The 23,815-nt window shown below is 38.7% G+C and overlaps 1 protein-coding gene across 5 annotated transcripts in view; it reads left to right on the forward strand.

Moving 5' to 3' along the window:
- Cdc14a (cell division cycle 14A) overlaps positions 1-23,815 on the forward strand; it is a 154,311-nt gene that overhangs the window by 113,575 nt on the left and 16,921 nt on the right. For 2 of the 5 annotated variants that reach the window (XM_010639075.2, XM_010639077.2), the window contains exons 11-15: positions 12,799-12,958; positions 18,738-18,853; positions 20,141-20,188; positions 22,119-22,241; positions 22,981-23,311. In XM_010639075.2, coding sequence (XP_010637377.1) covers positions 12,799-12,958; positions 18,738-18,853; positions 20,141-20,188; positions 22,119-22,241; positions 22,981-23,311 — 778 coding nt within the window. Of the gene's footprint in view, positions 1-12,798; positions 12,959-18,737; positions 18,854-20,140; positions 20,189-22,118; positions 22,242-22,980; positions 23,552-23,815 lie in introns of those variants that run through there. The other 3 variants (XM_010639074.2, XM_033758336.1, XM_010639078.3) reach the window with 3 other exon arrangements.

The raw sequence follows: 23,815 nt of genomic DNA on the forward strand, positions 1-23,815 counted from the left end.
TTTTTTTTTTTTTTGGTACCGGAGATTGAACTCGGGTCCTTGCGCTTGCAAGGCAGGCCACCGCACCGCTGAGCTAAATCCCCGGCCCTTCATCATTCATTTTCTATTGCAAATAATTGGAGGTTCTCTGTATATGTGCTTCATCAATTTTAGAACATATATCACTATGGTATGATTCTTTTAATTCTCTTGGGAGTATGCCCAGCAGAGGGATAGCTGGGTCAAATGGGACTTCCAATCCTAATTCTGTGAGGTATCTCCATACTGATTTCCACAGTAGTTGCACCACTCTGCACTCCCACCAACAATGGAGAAGGGCTCCTATCTTCCCATGGCCCCACCAGCATTTGTTATTGGTTGATTTCTTGATAGCAGCCTGTACAGGAAAGTTATTGATTTTTATATTGACCTTGTATCCAGCTGCTTTGCTGAATTTGGCTATTAAGTCTAGAAGACTTTCGGTGGAGTTCATGGAGTCTTCTATATAGAGTATCCTGTCATCTGCAAATATTAACAGTTTCACTCTTCATTTTGTATCTTTATTCCTTTTATTTCTTTCTCTTGTCTAATAGCTTTGGCTAATGTTTCCAAAACTGTGTTGAACAGGAGTGGTTATAGTGGACATCCTTGTTTTGTTCCTGATTTTAGCGTGAAGGATTTCAGTTTTTGACCATTTAATATGATACTGGCTGTAGATAGATGGCTTTTTATGAGATTAAGATAGAGACGATCTATTCCAATTTTCTTTAGGGTTTTTATCATGAATGTGTGTTGGATCTTGTTGCATCCTTTTTCTGCATCTATTGAGATGATCGTATGGTTTTTGTCCTTGTTGCTATTAATATAGTGTGTTATATTTATTGATTTGTATATTTTGAACCATCCCTGCATCCCTGAGATGCATCCTACTTAATCAAGGTGTGTGATCTTCTTGATGATCTTCTGCATTCTATTTGCCAGTGTCTCATTAAGGATTTTTGCATATATTTTCATTAGTGAGATTGGCCTATAGTTCTCTTTTTTCAGTTGGGTCTTTCTCTGCTTTAGGGATCAAGGTGATGCTGTGGTTCTTCTTTATTTTTTTTTTCCTTCGATACTAGGGATCAAACTCAGGACCCTGCAGTTGCAAGGCAGGCAGCAGCACCAGTGAGCTTAATCCCCAGTCCTGGCTGTTGGTTTTTCATCGATGGCTTTTATCAAATTGAGGTGTAGAGACCATTTACTCAAATTTTTTGGAGGTTGTTTTTTTTTATCATAAATGCATGTTGGGTTTTGTCAGATGCTTTTTCCTGCATCTATTGAGATGATCATATGATTTCTTTCCTTGGCTCTACTAATATAATGTATTACATTTATTGATTTGAATATTTTGAACCATCCCTGCATCCCTGGGATGAATCCCAGTTGGTTAAGGTGTATGATCTTCTTGATGATCTTCTGTATTCTATTTGCCAGTATCTTATTAAGGATTTTTGCATTCATGCTTATTAGTAAGATTGGCCGATAGTTCTCTTTTTCAGTTGGGTCTTTCTCCGCTTTGGGGATTAAAGAAAGAATATTGAAAGAAGCAACACTTTGTTTCATTGATTTTTTTCCCTTGTAACTTTTATTTTTGATTTTTATTGATTTATGTTCATTCATTCCTTCTGTTTGCTTCAGTTTTGTTTTGCTCTTTTCCTTCTAGGTTGAGAGGTGAGTACATAAATTATGATTTGAAATATCCAGTGTTTTACTAATGTATATATTTAGTGCTATAAATTTCTCTTTTTCACTTTGTCCTAAAATCTTTAATATGTTGTAGTTTGGTTATGTAAATATATTCAACAGAGTATAAATGTTGTCATCTTACCAGTTTGAGTGATGTGTAGAAACTGTACTTCGCTTTATGTCTCTCTATCCTCCCCTTTATAATGTAGTTATCTTAATAGTTTCATCAGCAGACATTCAGAACTATAGCAGACAGTGCTTTTATTTTTACCTCAACCATCAGACATCCTTTAGGCACCTAAAAGGAAAATAAAATAGGTCTTCTTACCAATAATTTTGCTTACCATGATCTTTCCTTCCTAATGTTCCTAAATTTCTTCGTGTATCATTTGCTTTCTATTTAGTGATTCTTTTAGAGTAGATATGCTGGCAGCAAGTTTTAGTTTTCTTGAGTATATCTTGATTTTCTTCTTCATTCTTGAAAGATCTTTTCTTTCATCCTTTAAAAACAGTTGTGCTACTTCTTTCTGTCCTCCTGTTCCAGTTTCCTATGAGAAATCTGCTACTATTTGCCGCGTTTCCTCCCATAGCTACAGTGCCATTTCCTTCTTGCTTCTTTCAAGATTGTTTTTCTTTGTCTTTAGTTTTTAGTATTTTGACTATCTATGTCTTGGTGTGGATTTCTTTGAGATAATCCTGTTTTAGAGATTTGCTTAGCTTCCTGAATGTTTTATGTCTTGTCAAATTTGAAAGTTTTCCAGCTATCATTTTTAAAAATATGTTTTTAGCTTTGTTCTCATCTGGCACTCTGCTTATGTGTTTTAGACCTTTCTTCATGACCCTCAGGTCCCTGAGGCTCTGTTCATCATTTTATTTCAGTCTGTTTTCTCTTTGATATTTAAGTTGGACCATTTCTATCGTTCTGTCTTCCAGTTCATTGACTATTCTTTCCTCTGGCTTCTGCTATTTAGCTCACCTAAAGAATTTCAAATTTTAATTCTTGTGTTTTTCCATTCTAAAATTTCCCTTTGGCTTTTCTGTATATTGCTGAGATTGTCTGGTTTTCATTCATGTACCTCTGTAGTCCTTTGATGAAGCATTTTTTCATGACTGTACTCTTCGACAGACTGTAATAATACAGTCAGTATTACTACATAATACTAATACTGCTATCATTTTGATGTTGGCATTTAGTGGTTGTCTATACATTCTATCAGTGTCTGTGCATGAAAATGTTTACCTGGACATTTACACTCATTCACATTCATAATCCCCCCCATCTCATTATATAGCCTAGGCTGGCTGAGGCTTTGAACTCATGACCCTGCTGCCCTTAGCATTATGTGAAAGTGCCACTGTGAAGCTACACTAGGGCTTGGGGCTTGCACATGCTAGGAGAGTGCTGTTTCACTGGGCTACATCCTCATTTCATCCTGTACATATTTCTTGTTTGTTATAAGATTCTGGGGACTTAAAGCCTCTGTTTTATCTGACCTCTTTTTTTCTTTTGGTACCATGGATCGAACTCAGGACTTTGTGCTTGCAAGGCAGGTGATGGCACCACTGAGCTAAATCCCCAACCCTTGTCTGATCTCTTATGCTGCTCCACCAGGAAAAGTGGTGGGAATGGGGGTTTTGTGCCTTGCTATTTAAGAGGAGACAGAATTCTGGGTTCCTTACTCAGCCTGTTGATAGTCAGTGTCAGAGGACTTCTTATTACTGCTGAGTAGAAGTGGGAGTTCAACCTCCCCACATGGTTTACACTGATACTGTGATGGGGTAGTCTTGTAACTGAGCGGTGAGGGTAGAAGTCTTCACTCTCCACTGGGCTCTCACTGACATCACCCTGGTTAGTAAGGGAGGGCTGCCTATAGCTGCCTGGGTAGGGGTTAAATCCAGGCTCTGCTGATACCACCTCATTGAGAAGTGGAGCTGAGGTTGGGAGGCTTACTTCCTAGCTCACTACTTGTCTTTCTTTAATACCTCTTTGACCAAGAAGGAAGGGAAATGGGGTGCCTCTTGACATTTTTGCAGAATATTTAGTTTAGATCTAGAACGTCCTCCATATGGAAAGGAACTTTGCAGAGTGATTAAGGATTTTGATGAGGGCAGATTATCTTGGATTATTTGAGTGGGCCCAACATAATCTTGAGGTCCTCAGAAGAGGGACACATGAGGAGTTATATAGAGGGGAAGGCAATGTGATGCAAAAATAGAGGCTGGACTGATGCACTTTAAAGACAGGAGAGTAACCATAAGCCATGGAATATGACAGCCACTGGGAGTTATAAAGGAAAGAAAACAGATTCTCCCCTCAGGGCCTCTAGGTCACCAATCCTGCCTATACCTTGTCTTTAGCTTGGTGAAACTTGTTTTGGACATCTGAACTCCAGAACTCTAAGAAAGTAAACTTGTGTTCTTATAAAGCACTGTTTGTGCTCTTTTTACAGTGGTCAGAGGGAACTAATACATCTTTGTGTAGTCAGTCATTTGATCTGTACAGTAGGCACGTTCAGATGAACATAAATATTCTGAACTTCTCTAATCCATCATCCCTTCTAATTTGGAGTATTTGATGCATGGGAGTCATATGATTTATATTATTTAGGGAACTGGTCTACAACCTGTGTAGGATGAATCAGATGGAAGGGGGCTGAAATCAGAAAGGTTCAAAAGCAGACTTTTGCATTATGCCAGGGAGACAGGGATTTACTTACAAAGAGGCTACACGTTGGGCTGAAGAGTTGCAGATTGGGTATCAGTGACATTTCAAGGAAAAAAAATGCAAGTTTTGAAGACTGACTAATGACACAGACGAAGAGTATGAAGTCAGTGATGACGCCAAAGCATGAATAATGAAAATGTTCATTAAGAAAGAAATAAAAGGGTAAAAATTTTATATTATATTTTCATCAGTCTTGAATGACTGGATAAGTTAAAGGGATAGTATTCTTTCTTTCAGAGGTGAAAAGCCAATCAGTGCTCTTTAGATAATGTTAGTTACAAATCTATGACAGTTGAAAAACTGGTTTGTCATATCCTGCTCATTCGTGAAGATTAAAAGTATGTCCAGGTGTTTGATTTCTGTGTCATAAACACACTCTCCTCTTATGTCAGTGGCAATAAGAGGTGTTTATTAGCATCCTTTTAAGTTGTTAATGAATTTATATATTGGCAGTGCTGGACTTCTCCTTGGTCTGACATTTTATATTTAATAGCATATAAATAAAGCTCTTAGAGGGCCAGGGATTTAGCTCAGTGGTGCCACTGCCTGCCTCGCAAGTGCAAGGTCCCAAGTTCAATCCCAGGTACCCCACCCCCCCAAAAAAGAATTTCCGGTCGGCGATTTAGCTCAGTGGTTCCACTGCCTGCCTTGCTAAGCACAAGGACCCAAGTTCAATCTCCAGTACCAAAAAAGAAAATGTCTTACAGCCAGGAGTGGTGGCACATGCCTGTAATCCCAGCACTCGGGAGGCTGAGGCAGGAGGATCACTGTGGATTCGAGACCAGCCTGGGCTACATACTGAGTTCCAGGTCAGTCTCAACTATACAATGAGACCCTGTCTCAAAACACAAAAACAAAACAAAACAAAACAACAACAACAACAAAATGCTCTGTTTGCAAGACAGCTGTCAGATTTTTTATTAAGCTAAAAATATCATTCTGGACCCCAAATGTTTCTTCTACTGAAAATTCTTAAGGTTATTGAAATGATGCACAGATATATCTCTTTTGTTCTTGCTTCAACCTGATCTCATTTTCCTTAGAGACAACTTGTAGAGGTAAGAAGGTGGAGTTAGGCTGCATTCACAGTTTGGCTGGTTCTACTTTTTTTCTTTTGTACCAGGGGTTGAACTCGGATCCTTGCATTTGCAAGACAGGTGGTGGAACCATTGAGCTTAATCCCTGCCCTAGGTTCTACTTATTTGAACATCCTTTGTGTGGCATGATGCTGACCTCTGGTTCACATCCATTAATGCTTTTTTATTCATTGCAAAGGGGTCACTGAGAAACTGGCATTGGACTCCCACGGGAACTTGCAGTTCATAAAGATCTTTTTCTTATGCACCCCAGTATAATGTTTTATTTTAAATTTCCTTCTGAGATAGAACTTGTGTGAAACCTAAATCTAGACCCTACAGGGAGTTTAGTCTCTGCAAAGCAGCACTGATCTTTTGGAATAAGTTATTTTTAAAAATGAGCAATTCTTGGTTGAACCCTTTTTCATTCTTAAATCCACAACTGAAAAATATCCCCATTCTACTTTACAATCCTGGAAATTTTCATGTACTTTCCATCAGATATTTTTCAGCGTTCTCAGTTGTAAGCCTTTATGTGTCTTCAGTGCTTCTCAGGCAGCAGAGCGCCTTTGAGTCTTTGGGGATCTTGTTAAACACAGCTTCTTATTCAGCCGGTTGGGGCCAGGTCCTGAGACTTTGCATTTCTTGCAGACCGTGATCAGCAGAGGTTTTTGGCTTTTTGTTACTCTGTAGATACAAACTTACTCCACATCTCACTTTGGTGCTTAGAGCGTTGGTAAATTTCACAGTTACATTGCGCTAGATCAGAAATTAACCTCTTGCTTTTCATTTCAGGAAATAACCAAATATAAAATGAAGAAAGCCTGTATGGAAAATGGAAGAATACTTGAAAAGTTCTAATATAATGGTTTTACTTTCAGTTGGAATTTACCACTGCTATTTTTTTGTTTTTACATTTTTCTTTTGACTATATAAGTTAATTTTATTTTATTTATTTAGTTTTGGTACTGGGGATGGAACTTGGGATCTTGGGCTTGTGAGGCTGGCGGTGGCACCACTGAGCTAAATTCCTGGCTCTATATAAGTTAAGTTTTTGGAAGATAAATTTATTTATTTTTAGTACAGGGATAGAACCCAGGGTCTTCCCAATGAGCTACATCTCTAGGCCCTTTTAAAGTTGTTTTTTTTTTTTCTTTCAATTTTGAGACAGGGCCTCACTCTAAGGTGCCCAGGCTGGGCTCAAATTTCTGATCTTCCTGCCTCAGCCTCCTAGCACTCTAGGATTATAAATGTGTGCCACCACACCCAGCTAAATTAATTTTTCACATTTTCATGGTAAAATATGTATGATGTATAATTCACCATTTTAACTAGTTTTAGATGTACAACTCAGTGACTTCAGGAACATTCCCAAATGTACCACTACCTATTTCTGAAATTGTTCATTATTCCAAACAGAAACTTTGTACCTATTAAACAGCAAATCCCAATTATTCCCTTCCCACAGCTCCTGGTAACTTCTATTCTACTGTCTGTCTTTGAATTTGTCCATTCTAGATACCTCATGCAAATTGAAATCGTATGATATGTATTTATCCTTTTGTTTCCTGGCTTGTTTCACTTAGTATATTTTCAAGATTCGTCCATTTTTTTAGCAACTGATTATACATTATGTAATTGTAGCATGTTAATTGTGGTATATATCAGAATTTTATCCCTTTTTAAGGCAGCATATTTTGGTGTGTGTATCACATTTGGTTTATAGGCATTTGAGTTGGCTATTGTGGGAAAATACGTTGTGAACATGGGTATATGAGTATCTATTTGAGGTGCTACTCTTAGTTTCTTTGGCATATTCCCAGAAGTAGAGTTGTTGGATTGTGTGTTAATTCTGTATGTTCAGATTTTTTGAGGAACTGCTAAGCTGTTTTTCACAGGAGAGGCATGATTTCACATTTTCTCCAATAATGAGAGAGGTCCAGTTTATCTATATCCTCACCTTGAATTTTTGTTTGTTTTCTGTGCTCTGAATAAAAATGTATGAAAAGGTTTACAGATGGGGACTGGGGATATAGTTTAATGGTAGAGTATTTGTCTAAATATCTTTCTCCTATATCTCAGTATTTATAGAACTTCCGGTATATTTCCTTCTCACTTCCTGTACTTCGGTTGCCGCTTCAGATCTGTCTTCCCTTGAAATCGAGATCGAGTTTTCATTAGCTCTATTCTTTGAGCTAGGAACCATCTATGTTTATAATGGCCCTGGGACAGTGGAGTAGTGGGTGCACAGGACAGATGGGTGGCCAGGGCATAGCTAGAGTGGGCCTGGGTCAAGCTGGAAAGGGGGTTAGGTTTCTATACAAAATGACCAAATGCACATAGGAGTCAGGACTGTGTCATCATGGGAAAAGTGAGTCCAGGATGAAAGGAGAGATGATGAAGAGTTAGGGTGACACACAGGTAATGTTAGCTCTGATATAAGGAAACAGAGGAGAACAAGTCAGCCACACACAGAAGCAGCTGCACAGTGACTTCTTTGTGCTCTGGACTCAAAACCAAAGTATTTTTAACTGTACAACTGGCTTGTGTTTAATTAAAGAATATTACAAGGAAAGATGAAGTTCCTATGTAGAAGCAATTGTAAAATGGCTCATAACAGAGTCAAGTTATTTAGTTATTTTCTTCTGTCTCATGCTTGGCTAGTCCAAACCCAACCAATTAAAAAAACTCCATCCCTAGCTGTCTCTCAGCAAGATGCTGGTTGAATCAAGGCCCTTGTCTTCCTGTCACTTCAAAGTACATATTCCATTAGCAGAGGGTCAGTGATTTTGTGTTCTCTTAGAAAACACACTACGTTGTTGGAGAATTTACTTTCAGTAGATGTGTTAGCTTCATAAGATTTTATTTTTAAATGCTAAATACTTAAAAATACCTGTTTTACTTCTATTGTCTGAGATGAGGCTTTTAAGGAGTAACAGACACCATAATAAAAGCTAGCGTGATTTTCATTGTCAATAAAAAGGTATTTGCGCGAAGTGCTGCTTTTTCCTCAGGAAAGCACTTGCGTACAGCATCGCTTAGCAACACTGAAATCAGCCCTGACACCTTATTCATCTTTAATATTCAGGTTCAAATCAAGTCTTTCCAGAGATGGGATGGATTGAGTCTTTTAATCCAAGCAAGTAAAAGTTGTCACTTTGCAGTTTTCAACTGAAGTCTGGCAGCAGTATCTAGGTTTTATTTTATCACTTATGTTGGAGTTGCATTTATTTTCCAGTTTAGCCTCTTAGGTCCTGATTCTCTATCTCTGTTCCCACTTCATGTTTTTTTTGGGGGGGTACCAAGGATCAAACTTGGGTCCTTGGACTTGCAAGGCAGAACACTTCATGGTTTTTATTCCTCAAGATGCTTACAGGATCTTCCCTTTATTCGGGGATCAAAGTTAACATTTTTTAACATGGCATCATGGCTGATGATCATGAGTTGGCTCTCTCTTGCTTCTGTAATATTCCCTACCTCAGCCATGTTAGACAACCTGGTCCCCAACATGCTGTTGTTTTATATCACCATTTTTTCAGCCTATCACATTGTTTTCTTTGCTTTGGGAATACTGTTTTCTGGCTAAGTCTTGCTTATCTTTCCAGAACAGTCATGCATTAGGGCAGGGATGCATTCTGAGAAATGTATCCTTCGTAATTTTGTCATCCTGTGACCGTGACGGTGTGGGTATACAAACTTGGGTTTATGTCAGTCACTTCATATGGTCTCTTGATGCAGTTGAGAGACACAGTAAGTGTGACATATGTGAGAACAGTGCCAGCCTAACAGGGCGTATCGTAGTGTTTCACAGTAGATTTTATTGTGTTTTTGAGACAGGGCCTTGCCATGTACATCAGGCTAGACTTGAACTTGCTGTGTAACCCAGGTTGGCCTTAAACTCATTATCCTCCTGCCTCTGTCTTTTGAGTGCCGGAATTGCCAGTGTGTGCCATCACACCCAGTGACTTGTTTTTTAAATTGAGTTTATTGGTACATTTTAGGTGTACAGTACAGTTACATTCATTATTGGGATCCTGTACAGTGACTTTTTAAAAAATAGGTAGAAGTACCACCTCTAAAGTAGGGACAGGAGTATAGTAAATACATAAGCCAAAAAGGTGATCATTTATCATTAAGTATTATGTACTTAATTGTACATAATTGTATGTGCTGTGCTTTTATGTGACTGGTGGCACAGCATTATCACAAACATGTGAGTAGTGTGTTGTCTCATCATATACAATGATCATGTCAGTAGGCAGCAGGAAATTTTTAGCTCCATTATAGGACTGTCTGCATGTGTGGTCTGTTGTTGGCCAAAACATCCCTTGTGGTACAGACCTGTACTTTGTATTCTTAGGGCATTTATCTCTTATGCCTTCAGATTGAGCTAGGGCCTCTTCTGCTAGGATCCTGTGTGAATCTTGGTCATAGGGCTGGATTTTAGGTGCTTACTTTTTTCATCCTAAACTGAGAAATTTGACGGGCAAGGATTCGGTCTTTTGTGCTTATCTCCTTATCCTTTCTGTATGTTTTATTTACTTGAATTTTTTGGCATGTGTGATCAAATTGAATCTCCTCTTCCTTGTAGTAGTATTTCTTTATTACTAGGAGTTTTGACCTAGAGGCTTAGCTTAGAGGCCTGAGACATTTGTGTATTAATCAACAGTTATCTCTTGGACTGCTCTTTCTCTGCCAAGAGCCATGCTGCTTGTTTGCTTTTGTTTGGAGGCCCTAAGATGGAAGCATCAGATCATGAGTAGATATTACCAGAAAGTAGAGGCTGGAAGATAAAAAAAGAAATGAAAGCAACAATTTTTGAAGATGCAGTCTGTGAGAGGCTGTTGCTTGAACATTTTCACAAAGAAAAATGTTAAGAGCTTGTTTTGAATTCATATTTTTACAGCTAATGTAGAAAAATAACTGTGGCTTTGGTCGCAGTATGCCATTCGCAGCAATTTTACTTAGAAATGTACTGAAAAGTTTTTAGTTTAAACTACTTTGAATTTTAGGACAATGTTAGCACGTATAATGAGCCTTTTACGTAGACAAAAGGTTTACATCTTCAACCTCTAAATTGTCTGTGAAGTCAGTGTTTTGCGGGGGTGGTTTTATGGCAGCACTGAGGTGAGTAGGCTCAGGGTCTTCACACAGAGCTACACCTACATCCCTTTTTATTTTGAGACAGGGTGTTGCTAAGTTGTTAAGTTATCCAGGCTGGGTTTGAACTTGGGGTCCTTCTGTCTCATTCTCCCAGAATACTGGGGTAACACATAGCTTGAGAAATCAAATTTAAAGGCTTTCCTTTCCTTGTTTTATTTTTAAAGAATCAAAAATGAGCAAAAGGGAAAAGGAAACTATTACCTTGTACAGTACTTAAAAGTGGGATGGAGTAATTTATTTTAAGAAAGCAAATCCTCCAGCTTTTCAGTCCCATACTATGCATTTAACCTTTTTTCAGTAATTCTATTCTCCAAACATGCTTTGTAAGCACTGTTGTTAAAAATATATAGTGATATGTTCACTGCCAGCTTTTTAAATAACTTTAAAGATTCCTTTTGATACTTAGCTAGTTTTGTTCTGATCTTTATTTTGTTTTTTTAAAGATAACTTTTTTTTGTTTTTTTACAAAAATGAATTAGATTATTTTTTTCCTAAAGTCAAATACTGTAGACATTATTTAGTAGACAGAATTTTCCTTATCACCATTCTCAGGGGTAACTAGTTAATATTTTGGTATGTATTCTAAATATGTGAGTTTTGTTTAAGTATTGCAACATTTTCCCCCACAAATGGGGTTCACACTTTCTATACTCTGTTACTTGTATTTTTCACTCATTAGCACTTTATTTCATGGATATTCTTTTGTGTAGTTCTGTCACAGGTTTTTGTTTTGTTTGTTTTGTAACTAGGGATCAAGCTCAGGTGCTCGTGCTTGCAAGGCAGGCAGTGGAACCACTGAGCTAAATCCCTGGCCCTCACTACAGGTTTTTAAGCAGCTATGTGATATTTCATACAGTGGGTCTACTGTATAATAAGCTGGTTTCTGGTAGGGTGTCTCCAGTATTTTGCTATTGCACATAATTCTTCAATAAACATTTTTGGGTCTTATACACAGTGTGTATTTTTGTGGGATGATACCTAAATGTGCATGGTTGGCAATATTATAAGTGTAAAATGTGGCTCAGATTTAAAGATTAACTAATTCTTTAAGACTTTCAGAAATATTTAACCATAATGATAACTCTAATTTCAGCATGAACTTTATTTAAAGGAGGAGATAGATTCCTTTACTAAAGGCCTAGTGAAACATTCAGGGAAAGGTTTTAAAATTGTCTTTCTCCTCATGTTACAAATCTGAATTGTATGTGATAATGTAGAGCCTTTGAGACAAAACATCATTTGGTTTGCCTGTGCTTTGAAAAAATAAATATTTTTATTCGTGGAATCTCTTTGATTTTATTATTTCATTGGCTAGGGATATTTCTTGTGATAAACCACAGTGTGCTTATTTTAATTCTAGTTTGTATAGTAGAGTATCGGATGGAAATAAAACTATTCTGTGGCATAATTTACCTTTAGAGAAATGCATAAAAGTGGCTCTATAAATAAAGATGGAAGCCCTAGACTGTTATTTTGTGTACATATTGTAAGTTCTCTTTTGATAGTCTTGAAAACATCTGCATTGTACCTTGTTGAATAAAGGGAAGCTTATAGTTGGTCTGGTTGAGGCAGTAAACCTGGTTTTAGATTCTAAGAGTAGGTTTCTAGTCATGTTTTGAGGATCTTTCCTGGTGCCCCACACAAGTAGGTATTTAGTGCTTCTTAAATATTTTCTCCATTTAAGTCAAGTTCTTTCACCTATGTGTTCAAGTCTAGCTCATTCCAGTTGGTTTTATAAGTAGATATATCAAATTGCTACTTAAAATACAGATTTCAGATTCATATTCAAAAGACAAATAGGCTCATGATCTTTATTCTAAGCTCACATTAAGCCATGCATAGTGATATAGACAAATGTTGGAAGGTGGATATTTGTATTTAGTATAGAATTTAAGCATTTTAGCTTTTTATTTGATTTTATTTTATGGCAGTGCTGGGGATAGAACCCAAGTCTTTACTCATGCTAGGCAAGTAGTCTACCACTGAGCTACCTCCCTCCCATTTTATTTATTTTTCTTTATTTTAAGATTTCATATTCTGTATAGTCTAATTGGTACATGTTTTCAAGAGATCATATTTTTGAGACTATAGTAGCTTATTTTAAAGAGGATTTTTTTTCTTTTACAGAAAACAGGCATCGTTGTGGGTCCAAGGTGACATTTTCCGATCCAAACTTAAAAACAGACCATTCAGTGAAGGAAGCATTAATAAGATTCTTTCTAGCTTGGATGATATGTCTATTGGAGGAGATGTATCTAAAATCCAAAACATGGAAAGGTTTGGAGAGGTGAGTTTCCCTCAGGAATATTCTGATCTTTGTTGTTTCCCTGTCAACACATGTAACACAGCAGTATTTTTCTCTTAAGATACTGAGAGGACCATATTGTAAGGTGTGGAGTTATTCACCCGTAAAGCAAGAAGCAGAGCTGAGAAACCAGTTGCCCTTAAAAAGAAAAAAAGCTGTAATTTAAGGAATACAATTAAATTCTGATATGATGAATATTTACAAAAATGAAACTCTACTTTGAAAATAGAGACATCAAGAAAAATTTTAATGTTATGATTGAAGTAACACATAAGGGAGTAGCAAGTGATTGTTTGAAAGCTTTCAATTCATGCTGATTTCTAAAGTAGTGCTGAGTTGAAAACATAATTAAGGGCAACTCGGCTTTTTTTGGGAGGTTTTACTATAAACAAACCACTTGAAATAATTGTTATATGTGGTCTGTTTTAATCTTTGTAACTCCCTGGGCAGTTAGATAATATTTCCTCTGTTTTATAGGAAGAACTGTGTATCAGAGGTATTCTAACTTTGGTGTTGAAACATGAGTCAGTCCCTTTCTGATCCCAAACTCATGTTTTTGTTTTTGTTTTGTTTTGTTTTCTTTTTTTTTATTCCATTACCTCTAAAGAAACAGGAGGTTAATTGAATGTTTTTGGAACCAGAAGCAAGCTTGTCATCATTTGCTCTATGCCTTTTCTTGTATGGATAGGATACCAGGGGCCCAGGGACCAAATCTGTGACTTACCCAAGTTCCCAGAATTGTTTGTAGTGGTGTCATTTCAAGAACTGGGCATCCAGTTCCTAGTTCAACTCTTTGTTTCATCTTGTACCTGGAGGGAAGCTAAACACTTAGTCCATATTTATATATACCTAAAGCAAAGAGGAAAAAAAACTGTTAAAAATTAGGCAACAAGTATAGATCTACATGCTATCGACAGTGACCCATTACAATCAGACTTGGGCCTTGGACAAAATGATGTGGCTCAATGGTAGCCCTCAAGGAACCAAAGTGGAAGAGATGACCTAGCTCTCTTAGGTCACCACTTGGAGTTCCAAAAAGATTTCTCCCAGCAGCGAAGAGAGTCAAAGCACTTGGAGTTGGGCAGAGTTAGGTTTCTTCAAAGACAAAAGGTGGAGCCTACTGAATGAACTGAATTTTTAGTCCTGTGTGTGTTCTCTAGGACAGCAACTCATAAAGTGGCAAAGTTTTCTTGTTTGATTTGTCCTGATGAAATGTAAATCTCAGCCAAGATTATGTTGATGTTCAAAGTGTTTGCTGACTTTTTCTGGTCTCCGTGTTACAGGCTAGCCTTTCAAAGCTAATAGAAAGGATCTGGACCATATTTTAATGTGATAGTATTGCTAAATAGGAACATGTTTTTCTTGATCTTGTCAACGTTGTGCCCCAGGTTGAGGTGAAACATATAGGGCTTTGAGTTGTGATCTCTGAAAAGACAAACATAAAATTTGTCTTTCTGTCGGAGGATCGTACTTAGCTCACAAGAATATAATGGCTTTTTATATTCTAATCTGTATTAGGTTGATATCTGTTGTTGGAACATTCCATTCTTATCCTTTTTAAGCCCCCTTTTAGTTTTGCTAAACTTAAAAGGAATTGTCTTATTACTGGAAGAGTAAGGAACGTAATATGATTGAAATTTTAAATATGTCAGTTTTAAATATAAGCATATATTTACCTGTTGACACTTTTTTTTTTGTTTTTTGCTTTTTTTTGGGGGGGGTAGCAGGGATGACCTCGGGACCTTGCACTTTCAAGGCAGGCACTGGAACCACTGAGCTAAAGCCCCGGCCCACCTGTTGACTCTACTACTTTTGCCCCCATCCTGTCATAGCCCTCTCCACCTGCTGCAACAAAATACATAAACTAGGTGGCCTATAAGGAGCAGAACTGTATTTCTTATAGTTCTGGAGGCTGGGGAATCCAGGATCAGGATGCTGGCAGATTTGGGGTGCTGCTTGTTAATTGATGGCATAGTCTCCCTTTCTCCTCATGTAGTGAAGGGGCAGGAAGGGGAGGAATCCCATTATGAGGGCTCTGCTTCGTAATGTAATCACCCACAATGGTCCTACCTCTTACTGCCATCATTACGGGCTTCAGATTTCAACATAGGAATTTTGGGAGGTTTTTGATGGGTAACATTGTACTCTACCAAATATTTTAGCCTTAGCCATTAATAAATGCCATTCTTTCCACTCTATAGGTAGTTGATGCTTGGTGTGAGTAGCTCTTTTTTTTCCCATGCTTGTCTGGTGCCAGCCATGGGACACTGCATAGATAGGAGATATTAGTTTACTCAAAAGTGGACTCAATAGAGTTAGATTAAAGATGATGCCTTACTATTCTTGTAAATTATAAGAAAAAAATAAATGAAGGATACTGTGAGGATTTTATTGTGTTTCAAGTTCTGTACTAGTGTAATTGTGACAAATCTTGAAATATAGAGGCTTTCCCTCTTTTGAGCCAGATACTCAGTGCTGGTGTATACATACGAAATACACATAGCCCCTGGTGTATGTAGCGTAGGCTCCCTGCTCTGTTCTCTTCCTCCATGGTCTTATTTTTCCCTGTCTGCTAGGTGACATGCTCTAGAATGGTAGAAGTGTTTATCTATTCTCATGGTTCTATTCCTGGGCCTTAATAGGTATTATTTGAATGAATGAAGGAATCTTACTGTTTCACAGCAAAAGAAAAGGAAAAAAAAAAGAAAGAAAACATGGAATAAAACAACAAAGACACAAAATTGGTAATAATGTATTGTACAAGGACAGTGTATGCTTAGTACAAAATAGTAACAGTATTTAGTGCTCACTTTGACATTCATGGGCACAAAGGTCTAATGCAGATGGGAATTATGAAAAATGGCCTGAAGAAAATGGAATTTAAAGCCCTTTATTTAAAGTGTGCATATTGGAGTTAAACAAGGAGCATGATGTGTGTGTGTGTGTGTGTGTGTGTGTGTGTGTGTGACAGCAGCTACTTAACACCTACTATGTGCCAGGAACGATACTAAGTAGTTGACATGGATTAGGTCCTGTAATCTTTATGGTATCCGTATGCTGCAGGCACTAGTGTGAAGTCCACTTAGAGACTACATAATTGAAGTAGAGAAAGGTGAGCCAGCTCTCCGAGACTGAATAGTATGTGGCAGAGACATCACTTAAACCCAGGCACACTGGCTTTGAGTCGGTGCGCTCAGCTATCCTAGCAGAGCCCACGGCCTCTCGGTCAGATTTTTGGTGTGGCTTTAGTCCATTATTTCCAGTAATTTTGAACAGAACGGTGGCAAGATCCTTCTAATAAATTTCTCCCATAACTGGAATGTTTTCTACTTTTCCTTTTTCGACTCTATGGCTGTATTCCAATATTAGCATGCCAATCAGTAGAGGCCCTTGACTTAGAGATATTAAGTAGACACAGATGTTGCTAACGTTCAGCCAAATTGACACAAATTGACAGCCAAGCAGATAAGAATATAGTGTTTTGATTACATCTTTAGATATTGTGATGTATAAAATCCATCAAACATTTATAAGCAGGGTATACCTCAGAAGAACCCATGAAGTTAAATTGAATTTCTAAGGCTCTACTTTTAAACATCTTTTCCCCGCTTTTAGGCCCAGAAATGCCACGGGGAGTCACCAGAGGCTGTTAAACATGGGGAATACAGCACACAAATGTGCAATTTGGGGAGGGGTGTCTGGCTGTACTATGGGGGTGCTGGAGTCCACATGGGGTTTGGGTTGGAGGCCAGGGAGGTGGTGATGGGGAAGTGGTCCAGGTTTTCAAGATCCTGGATAATGGCAGTGAGAAGACAGATGGTGGGCGGGTGTGTGTGTGTGTGTGGGTGTGTCAGAGAGCTTCAGTGGTCTCTAAACACCTTTCAAAGCCAAGTCATTTAAGTCAGCTGAAAGTTTAATTTTGACATCTATCTCCCAGCCCTTTGAATTCTATTTTTGCTCTCATATGTATTTCAAACTGTGTCATCTTTCTGTGATCCCTCTTTCGTCTTTATCCCTCAAGTTCTGTATTTTATCTAATAGATCTTTTCTTTTTAAAAATTTATTTAATAGCACTGTACGTGTTTGTAGTACATTATGTTTACATCCCATGTGTGTAGTTAGTACATATACATAACATCTCAGTTTCTCTTTTCATTTCCTTTCCCTTTCCTCCTTCCTCTCCCCCTCCATCCATTTTTTCATTTTCTCCTATTTTTTTCTTCCCATTTGAGAAAAATCTGTCTCTCTACTTCCTATTATCTTTTATTTTGCCCTTTACTTATAATTCGGGTTTCTTGTATAGGGAAAACCATGAGATATATAAGCTTGTGTGTCTGATTTATTTCACTTAACATTATGATTTCAAGGTGGATCTATTTTCTTATACCTTTCTAAAGTTTATCTTTATGGTGGAGTAGGATTCCATTGCTTATAAATATGACATTTTTTATCCATTCGTCTGTTGATGGACATGTGCACTGCTTCTAAGATTTAGCCTTTATGAATGGTTCCTTTATACACATGAGTATGCATATATTACTGATATGATGACTTTAGCTCTTTTGGGAAGATATCTGGAAGATGAATAACTGGGTCATATGGAATTTCTAGTTTTAGTTTTTTGAGAAATCTCCATACTGATTTCCAGTGTAGAAGGGTTCCTTCCCCCTACCTTCACCAGTATTTGTTATTATTTGAATTTTGCACAGCAAAAGAAACAACCAACAAAGCAAAAAGACAACCAACAAATGGTAAAAAAAAAAATTTTGCCAGCTATTCCTCAGAGGACTGATATCTAGAATGTATAAAGAACTAAAAACTATATCCCCCAAATAAAAGACCCAATCAAGAAATAGGCAAGTGAAATGAATAGACACTTCAAAGTAGAAGGACAAATGGCCAATAAGTAAGTGAAGGAAATGTTCAACATTGCTGGCAATTAGAGAAATGCCAAATTAAGACAACACTGAGATTCCATCCTACCCCAGAAAGGATGACCATCATCAAAAACTCCAAGAGACCATTTCTTAATGATACATTGTACCTCTCCAGTAGCTTTTCTTGTCATGATTTTATTTATCAGCAATTCCTTTATTCAACTGAAATATGAGGATATGCTATATTTTATTTTGATTTTCAGCTTGTCTATGTAGAAAGAACAATGGTAGAATAAAGTAAAGCTTTATTCTTTATATTATTATTCTTTAGCTATACCATCATCGGTAAATAAGTGTGTCTTTGAAAATTTTACTCCTTTAGGTATTTTAATTTGCTGTGACTTTCTTGCCTTTGTACTGGATAATCTTGTGTCTGAAGGAAAGACCCCAGCCTGTCAGTTATTTTATCTTGTAATTTTGTTAAAAAGTCATTGAATTTGCCACACTGTCACCTGTGGTATTTATTGGAAGCATATTTGTGTGGTCTGTCAAGGCAGCCTGTGTTAGGCTGGGTACTGTGGCATGACTGTGTACATCAGAGTCTCTGTTGTGATCCACGGTAACAAGCAGCTGCTTTGAAGCTCTACCATATCCACATTCGTGTTTTTGGATTTGGAATTTGACCAGTATATTTAAATGGCAAAGAGCTCAGCATTCTTTAGTGTATACTTGAGTAATGCTAAATTCATAGCCCATTTTAAAGACTTAATTTATGTTAATAGTATATAAAAATATCTATAAACATAGATCATCTATAATCTGTTAGGACATTTGTAAGTAAAACTATAATGACCTTTGTATGGAACATTATTTTTTCCTCCCAGAATAATTTAGAAGAGGATGACGATGTGGAAATGAAAAATAATATTACCCAGGGAGACAAACTACGTGCCTTAAAAAGCCAGAGACAGCCTCGCTCCTCACCATCCTGTGCATTTAGGTAGATCCATTTAAAACTTTTAAAGTCATAGTGTGCTTCCATTTTCGGATAGAATATTTGATTCTCTCCTTCAAATACCATTCTACAGATACCAAGCTTACCTCATATTTTTTGATTTATAACTATTTTTGTTGTTTAGTTGTTATATATTTTATCACTGGTGGAAGTAGCTTAATTTTAGAAGCTTTATTGAAAGTAACCGCTGCATCTCACTCTGGAATTCTACCTTAAGATGCTAGTCTGCTATCTCTAATAATCTGTTCCAAGTTCTACTCAGAATTCTGCCTTTCTCCCGGGACTGGGTTTCTAGTCTTGTGACAAATCCTCACAGATGTGCGAAGGATTTTGTATTGAAGCCAGAGTGCAGCAGAAAAGAATTATATGCTAAGCTTTGGTATAGCCCACTAATTCCTCAGCTTTACCTTCTGCTTTTGAATAAAATAAGTGAGTCTTATGTGTACCTGTTAAGTTATAAACCATCATGCTTTTGAAGTCTGCAGATACTCATCAAAATCAATGATGGAACTTGACTTTTGACCACAACATTTGAAATCTGCTGATAGTTCACATTGGGTTAAAAAAGAAAAGATTTCGTGATCAATGTAGTTGAAAAATTGCCAATATTAAGATTCTTTACTGCAATACAAGGAGTAACAAGGCCCTAGTCCACAAAAGAATATAATGGAGACTATTTTTCTTTGACTTATCAGTGAGATATGCATAGCAGAAAGATCATTTTGCCTATGTGGTAGATATCAAATGGATTCACAAGTATTTCATTTTTCATGTGTTACAGCATTTAGTTCAAACCGAATCTTGTGAATTTTCTGATATAAGAAATGAACGTTCATTTTGAGGCTATGATTTTCTATAGGACAAGGACAGAATGGGCTGGCAAGCCTGGTGTTTGGTGATAACCACTGACTACCACTACCTGATTGAGGACGAGTACCGTTTCCTGAGCACCTTGCTTCTTAAAAGCATCACGCTAGCATGATGAAGTCATTTTGCACTCTGAGTGGATGCGCTACTACTGTTATTTCTAATTACAAAAAGCAAGATGCTATCAGTGGCATTCAAATTGAAATGAAATGACTAAAATAGGTTTCCTGCTGGTTCTAGGATTTATTTGATAAAGTAGATAAATACAAATATCCACTTGCAAGTTTTTTCTCTTTTGCCAATTTAACATCTTTATTGACTTGACTCCATGTGATAATGCGTTTCGGTGTGTCTTTAAATGTGTGACCCTGGTGGAGCTTGAGTACTTGTCTTTGATTTCTGCAGGTCAGATGATATGAAAGGACACCCAAGAGCAGTGTTCCAGCCTTTCAGGTACTGTTAACAAGGTTCAGTCTGTAGTAGCTTGTAAATAAACACATGCTACCTTTTAGACACAAGCCGATGAAAATACACTGTGCTCAGCTTTTTGCTTTTGAAGTTCCTTCCTTTCTGTTCTAGATAGTTGCAGTACACTTTACTTTTACACTTGATCATAGCCAAAAGGCCGAGAAGCCTACACTTTACTTTAGTGCTCACCCTGCAGAGGGTTTTCCTGACATGCACCCTGGGCTGCATGGCTGTGATGGCGATGTCTGTGTGCCCTGTGCTCCCAGCGCATTGCGGGGTTTCTAGTAAACTGCTGGTGCTCTGCAGCTTTCCTCTCACTGCAAGGATAAGGTTGGCCTTGATTGTTTTTCGTTTCATTTGTCTTCTTTCCCCGTTTTTGCATGTTATTGGTTCAACTTCTTTATTTTGTGGTCTTACTTCCTTCCCTTTCTTTTACTGGAGGAGGAAGCACTAGTTGGAAGTGTGAATTGAAAATGTCCCCTGTATATTCCCGGAGTGGTACCAGGTACTGGTGGTGCCAAGATCCATTCCTCAGGGCATGGTGAGGGCAGTAGAAGGGCTTGGCCAGAACTGTTGATGGAATAGGAGAAAGAGGCCCATTCAGTCTCCCTCATTCTTACTCACCCCAAAGTTTAAAATTGTCTAGTGGAGGCTGCTCTGAGAGGGCTCCAACTTCTCTCCAGCTTGTGTTCCTCCTTTGTACAACTTCTCCCATTTTTGTTTTGAGGCAAAACATGGCAGGAGCTGCTGTTAGGAAGGTAGATGAGAAAGGAAAGTGCCTGCAAGCAAACCAGCTCTTTGAGCAATAGGAAGACAAAGTCCAGCTATTAACACAGTTTGTCCAGATAACATAGGTGGGTAATGAAACCGTGACTGGGCCCTGGCTGTCCAGATGTGAGCCAGTGTTCACTTTGTGCCCATTTGGCTGATGGTTATTGAGCACCGCTTTACGTCATATGCCCAACTGGGAGCTGCAGGGGGAGAAAAGGGGCTTATATGGGGAAGGGCTGTGATTTACTTTGAGAGCAAATGATGCTGAGACAGGGTGCTTTCCCTGCTGTGTGAGGTAACGGCTGACAAGGAAGCGAAAGAGGAGGTGGTAGGAATGTCAGCTAGAGGTGGAAGGTGAGAAGGGAAGGGAGGTGAGGAGCTGAGACGATGTCCTGGCAGGAAAGACAGCGCCCATAAGCTGGACAAAGGTGTGAGCGCAGTCCATTCTGGAAACTGTTCTGGGTGGCTGCCTTGAGCTTGTCTGTTCGAGAGAAAGGAGAGTAGCATGGGCTGAGAGGCAGTGCCAGGCTGTACAGCCAAGGAGTTTAGGCTTTATGGGCACAGAGGGAAGAGTGAAATGTTTAAACACTGTCCCGACATGATTTGATATTTTAGATTTCACTGAAGCCTATTCATAATATGAATTATTAAATAATAAGACTGAAAGATGATCCTAGTACTTGAGGATAAGAAACTGTGATGGCCTTGGCTGGGGTAGTTGCAGGGCAGAAACAAGAGGATGGGTTTGAGTGGCACCTGAGGACCTGCCGGAGCATGAGTGCTACTGGCAAGGAAGGAGAGGGACAAGGACAGCAAGTCACAGGTAAGGGTAGGACTCTCAATTCAGCCCAGGGAACTTCGGAGAAGGGACTGTTTTTTATGCTCTGTCTCCTGCCTTGCACAGTGGGGACGGCTATATACACAGCCCCCTGGGGCTGTGAGCATGAGCTGCACGCACACCTCCCAGGTCTTCAGCCAGGCCTGGCACAGTTAGTACTGTGTCGCTGTTGGAGGCTGCTGCTCTTACCATTGCTAGAACCTGTCATGGTTTCAATAAGACTGACTTATCTTATCTTAGCTTATTGCTAAATATTTAACAGAACACAGCTTTAGTGTGACACTTTGTCCGTTTTGCTCTACAAAGATCAAGTTCTTCCCCACAAGGACCTGTGTCTACTTTGAAGACTGCAAAAGTGGCTTTGTCCCCTTCGGCGACAGCCAAGAGGATAAACAGAGGTTCATTGTCTTCAGGAACCGGAGTAAGAAGGTAATTTTCCCATCCCCCTTCCAAGATACTGGCTTGAGGTAAATGTAGGCCTCTGAAACCTAGATCAACTCCCAGCTCTGTCACTTGCTGACCGGGTACAGCAGGCAATGTTTTTGGTTTTTGTTTGGTCAGAGGAGGGAACAGGGCAAAGGGGAGAAACGCAAAAGGCTGGGATCTCCTGGAACTTCTGTTCCTAATGTGCTTGTAGAGATTAGGCTGTGTGGTAGGGAGAACACTAGAGAGCATCCCATTCATCTGGTAAATCTCCAGCTTGCTTAATGTGATCCAAAAGAACTGGAGATCTCTTGCACATATGAATGATAAATGCTAGTATCATTTCTCACCTGAGGTATAGAGATAGGCAAAAACTAAAACTGTTAGGGATGTTTGATGTGGTTGTGCTAAAATTTGTGTAAGTTAAATCTTGTATTTAAATCTGTTTTAACCCTTTCCTTACATTACTGTACTTGTCCTTAACTTCATGCCTCAGAACTAATAGAACCCTGCGGTGTTTTGTTTCAAAACCTCTGGTCAAAGCATTTTACTTAGCTTCTTTGGTCTTAATGAACTGATCTGACCAAGGCATTTGTCGCTGAGGGTGATGAAGAAGCCATTCTGTCATCATTTGCATTGATCAGCATCACATTCTCCTGATGAAGCGTGTGTCTTAAGAACACTAGCTCTTCATGAATCTCCATTGTTGTGTGTCCTTTTTTCTCCTCACTTGTTTTCTGTCTAGCTTTTCCATAAACTCCCGGCTAGCCAGTTCTCTGGGGAACCTGAATGCTGCAACAGATGATCCCGAGAATAAGATGTCCTCACCCTGCAAGACAACTTTTACAGCCAACCCATTCACCAACCTCTTGAATGGCAGCTCTCAGCCACCGGCCAGGAACTACCCTGAACTCAACAACAATCAGTACAACCGGAGCAGCAACAGTTGCAGCGGGGGCAACCTGAACAGCCAGCCTGGTCCCCACGGAGCCAAGACTGAGCACGTCTCTGTCATCCGGCCCTCATACACTGGGCTTTCTTCCTCTTCAGCAAGATTCCTGAGCCGGTCCATCCCTGTAAGTTCCCAGACACCATCTGTTGGTCCTCAGAATCCTGAATGCAACTTTTGTGCCTTCCCTTCCCACCAGAGGCTTCTACCAAAGAAGCTGAATAGTGTCAAGGAAGCCTTCTGATCACTGCCTCCCTCTGTACTGTGAAACTCCTGGCTCCTCAAGTAAATGCTGAGTTTCAACTGGGTTTCTTCTCTTTTTCTACCCCTCCCTTCTTTTTTAAACGATCTCTCTTAAAAGGGAAACAGCTTTTGTCCGTTCACCATGCATACTGTTGACCTAAATTCCTTTCCAGTTAAGTTTGCAGATTGCTCTGATATCTGATACAAAGCCAGTAGCTGATTGATGCAATTAATAGCATTTGCTTTGCTTGTGACAGTATTAGGAGTTGCTGCGGCTTTTTCCACATCCTGTGTGGTCAGGGATTGGATATGGAGTGTTGGCATGGGAACAGTGCTGAGTGAACAGTATTTTTCTAGAACTGGCCAGCCTTTGATTGTTCTACCCCCT

This window comes from Fukomys damarensis, unplaced genomic scaffold (genome assembly GCF_012274545.1).
Source record: "Fukomys damarensis isolate Sample0158 unplaced genomic scaffold, DMR_v1.0_HiC HiC_scaffold_33, whole genome shotgun sequence".
In the NCBI taxonomy this organism is placed as follows: Eukaryota; Metazoa; Chordata; class Mammalia; order Rodentia; family Bathyergidae; genus Fukomys; species Fukomys damarensis.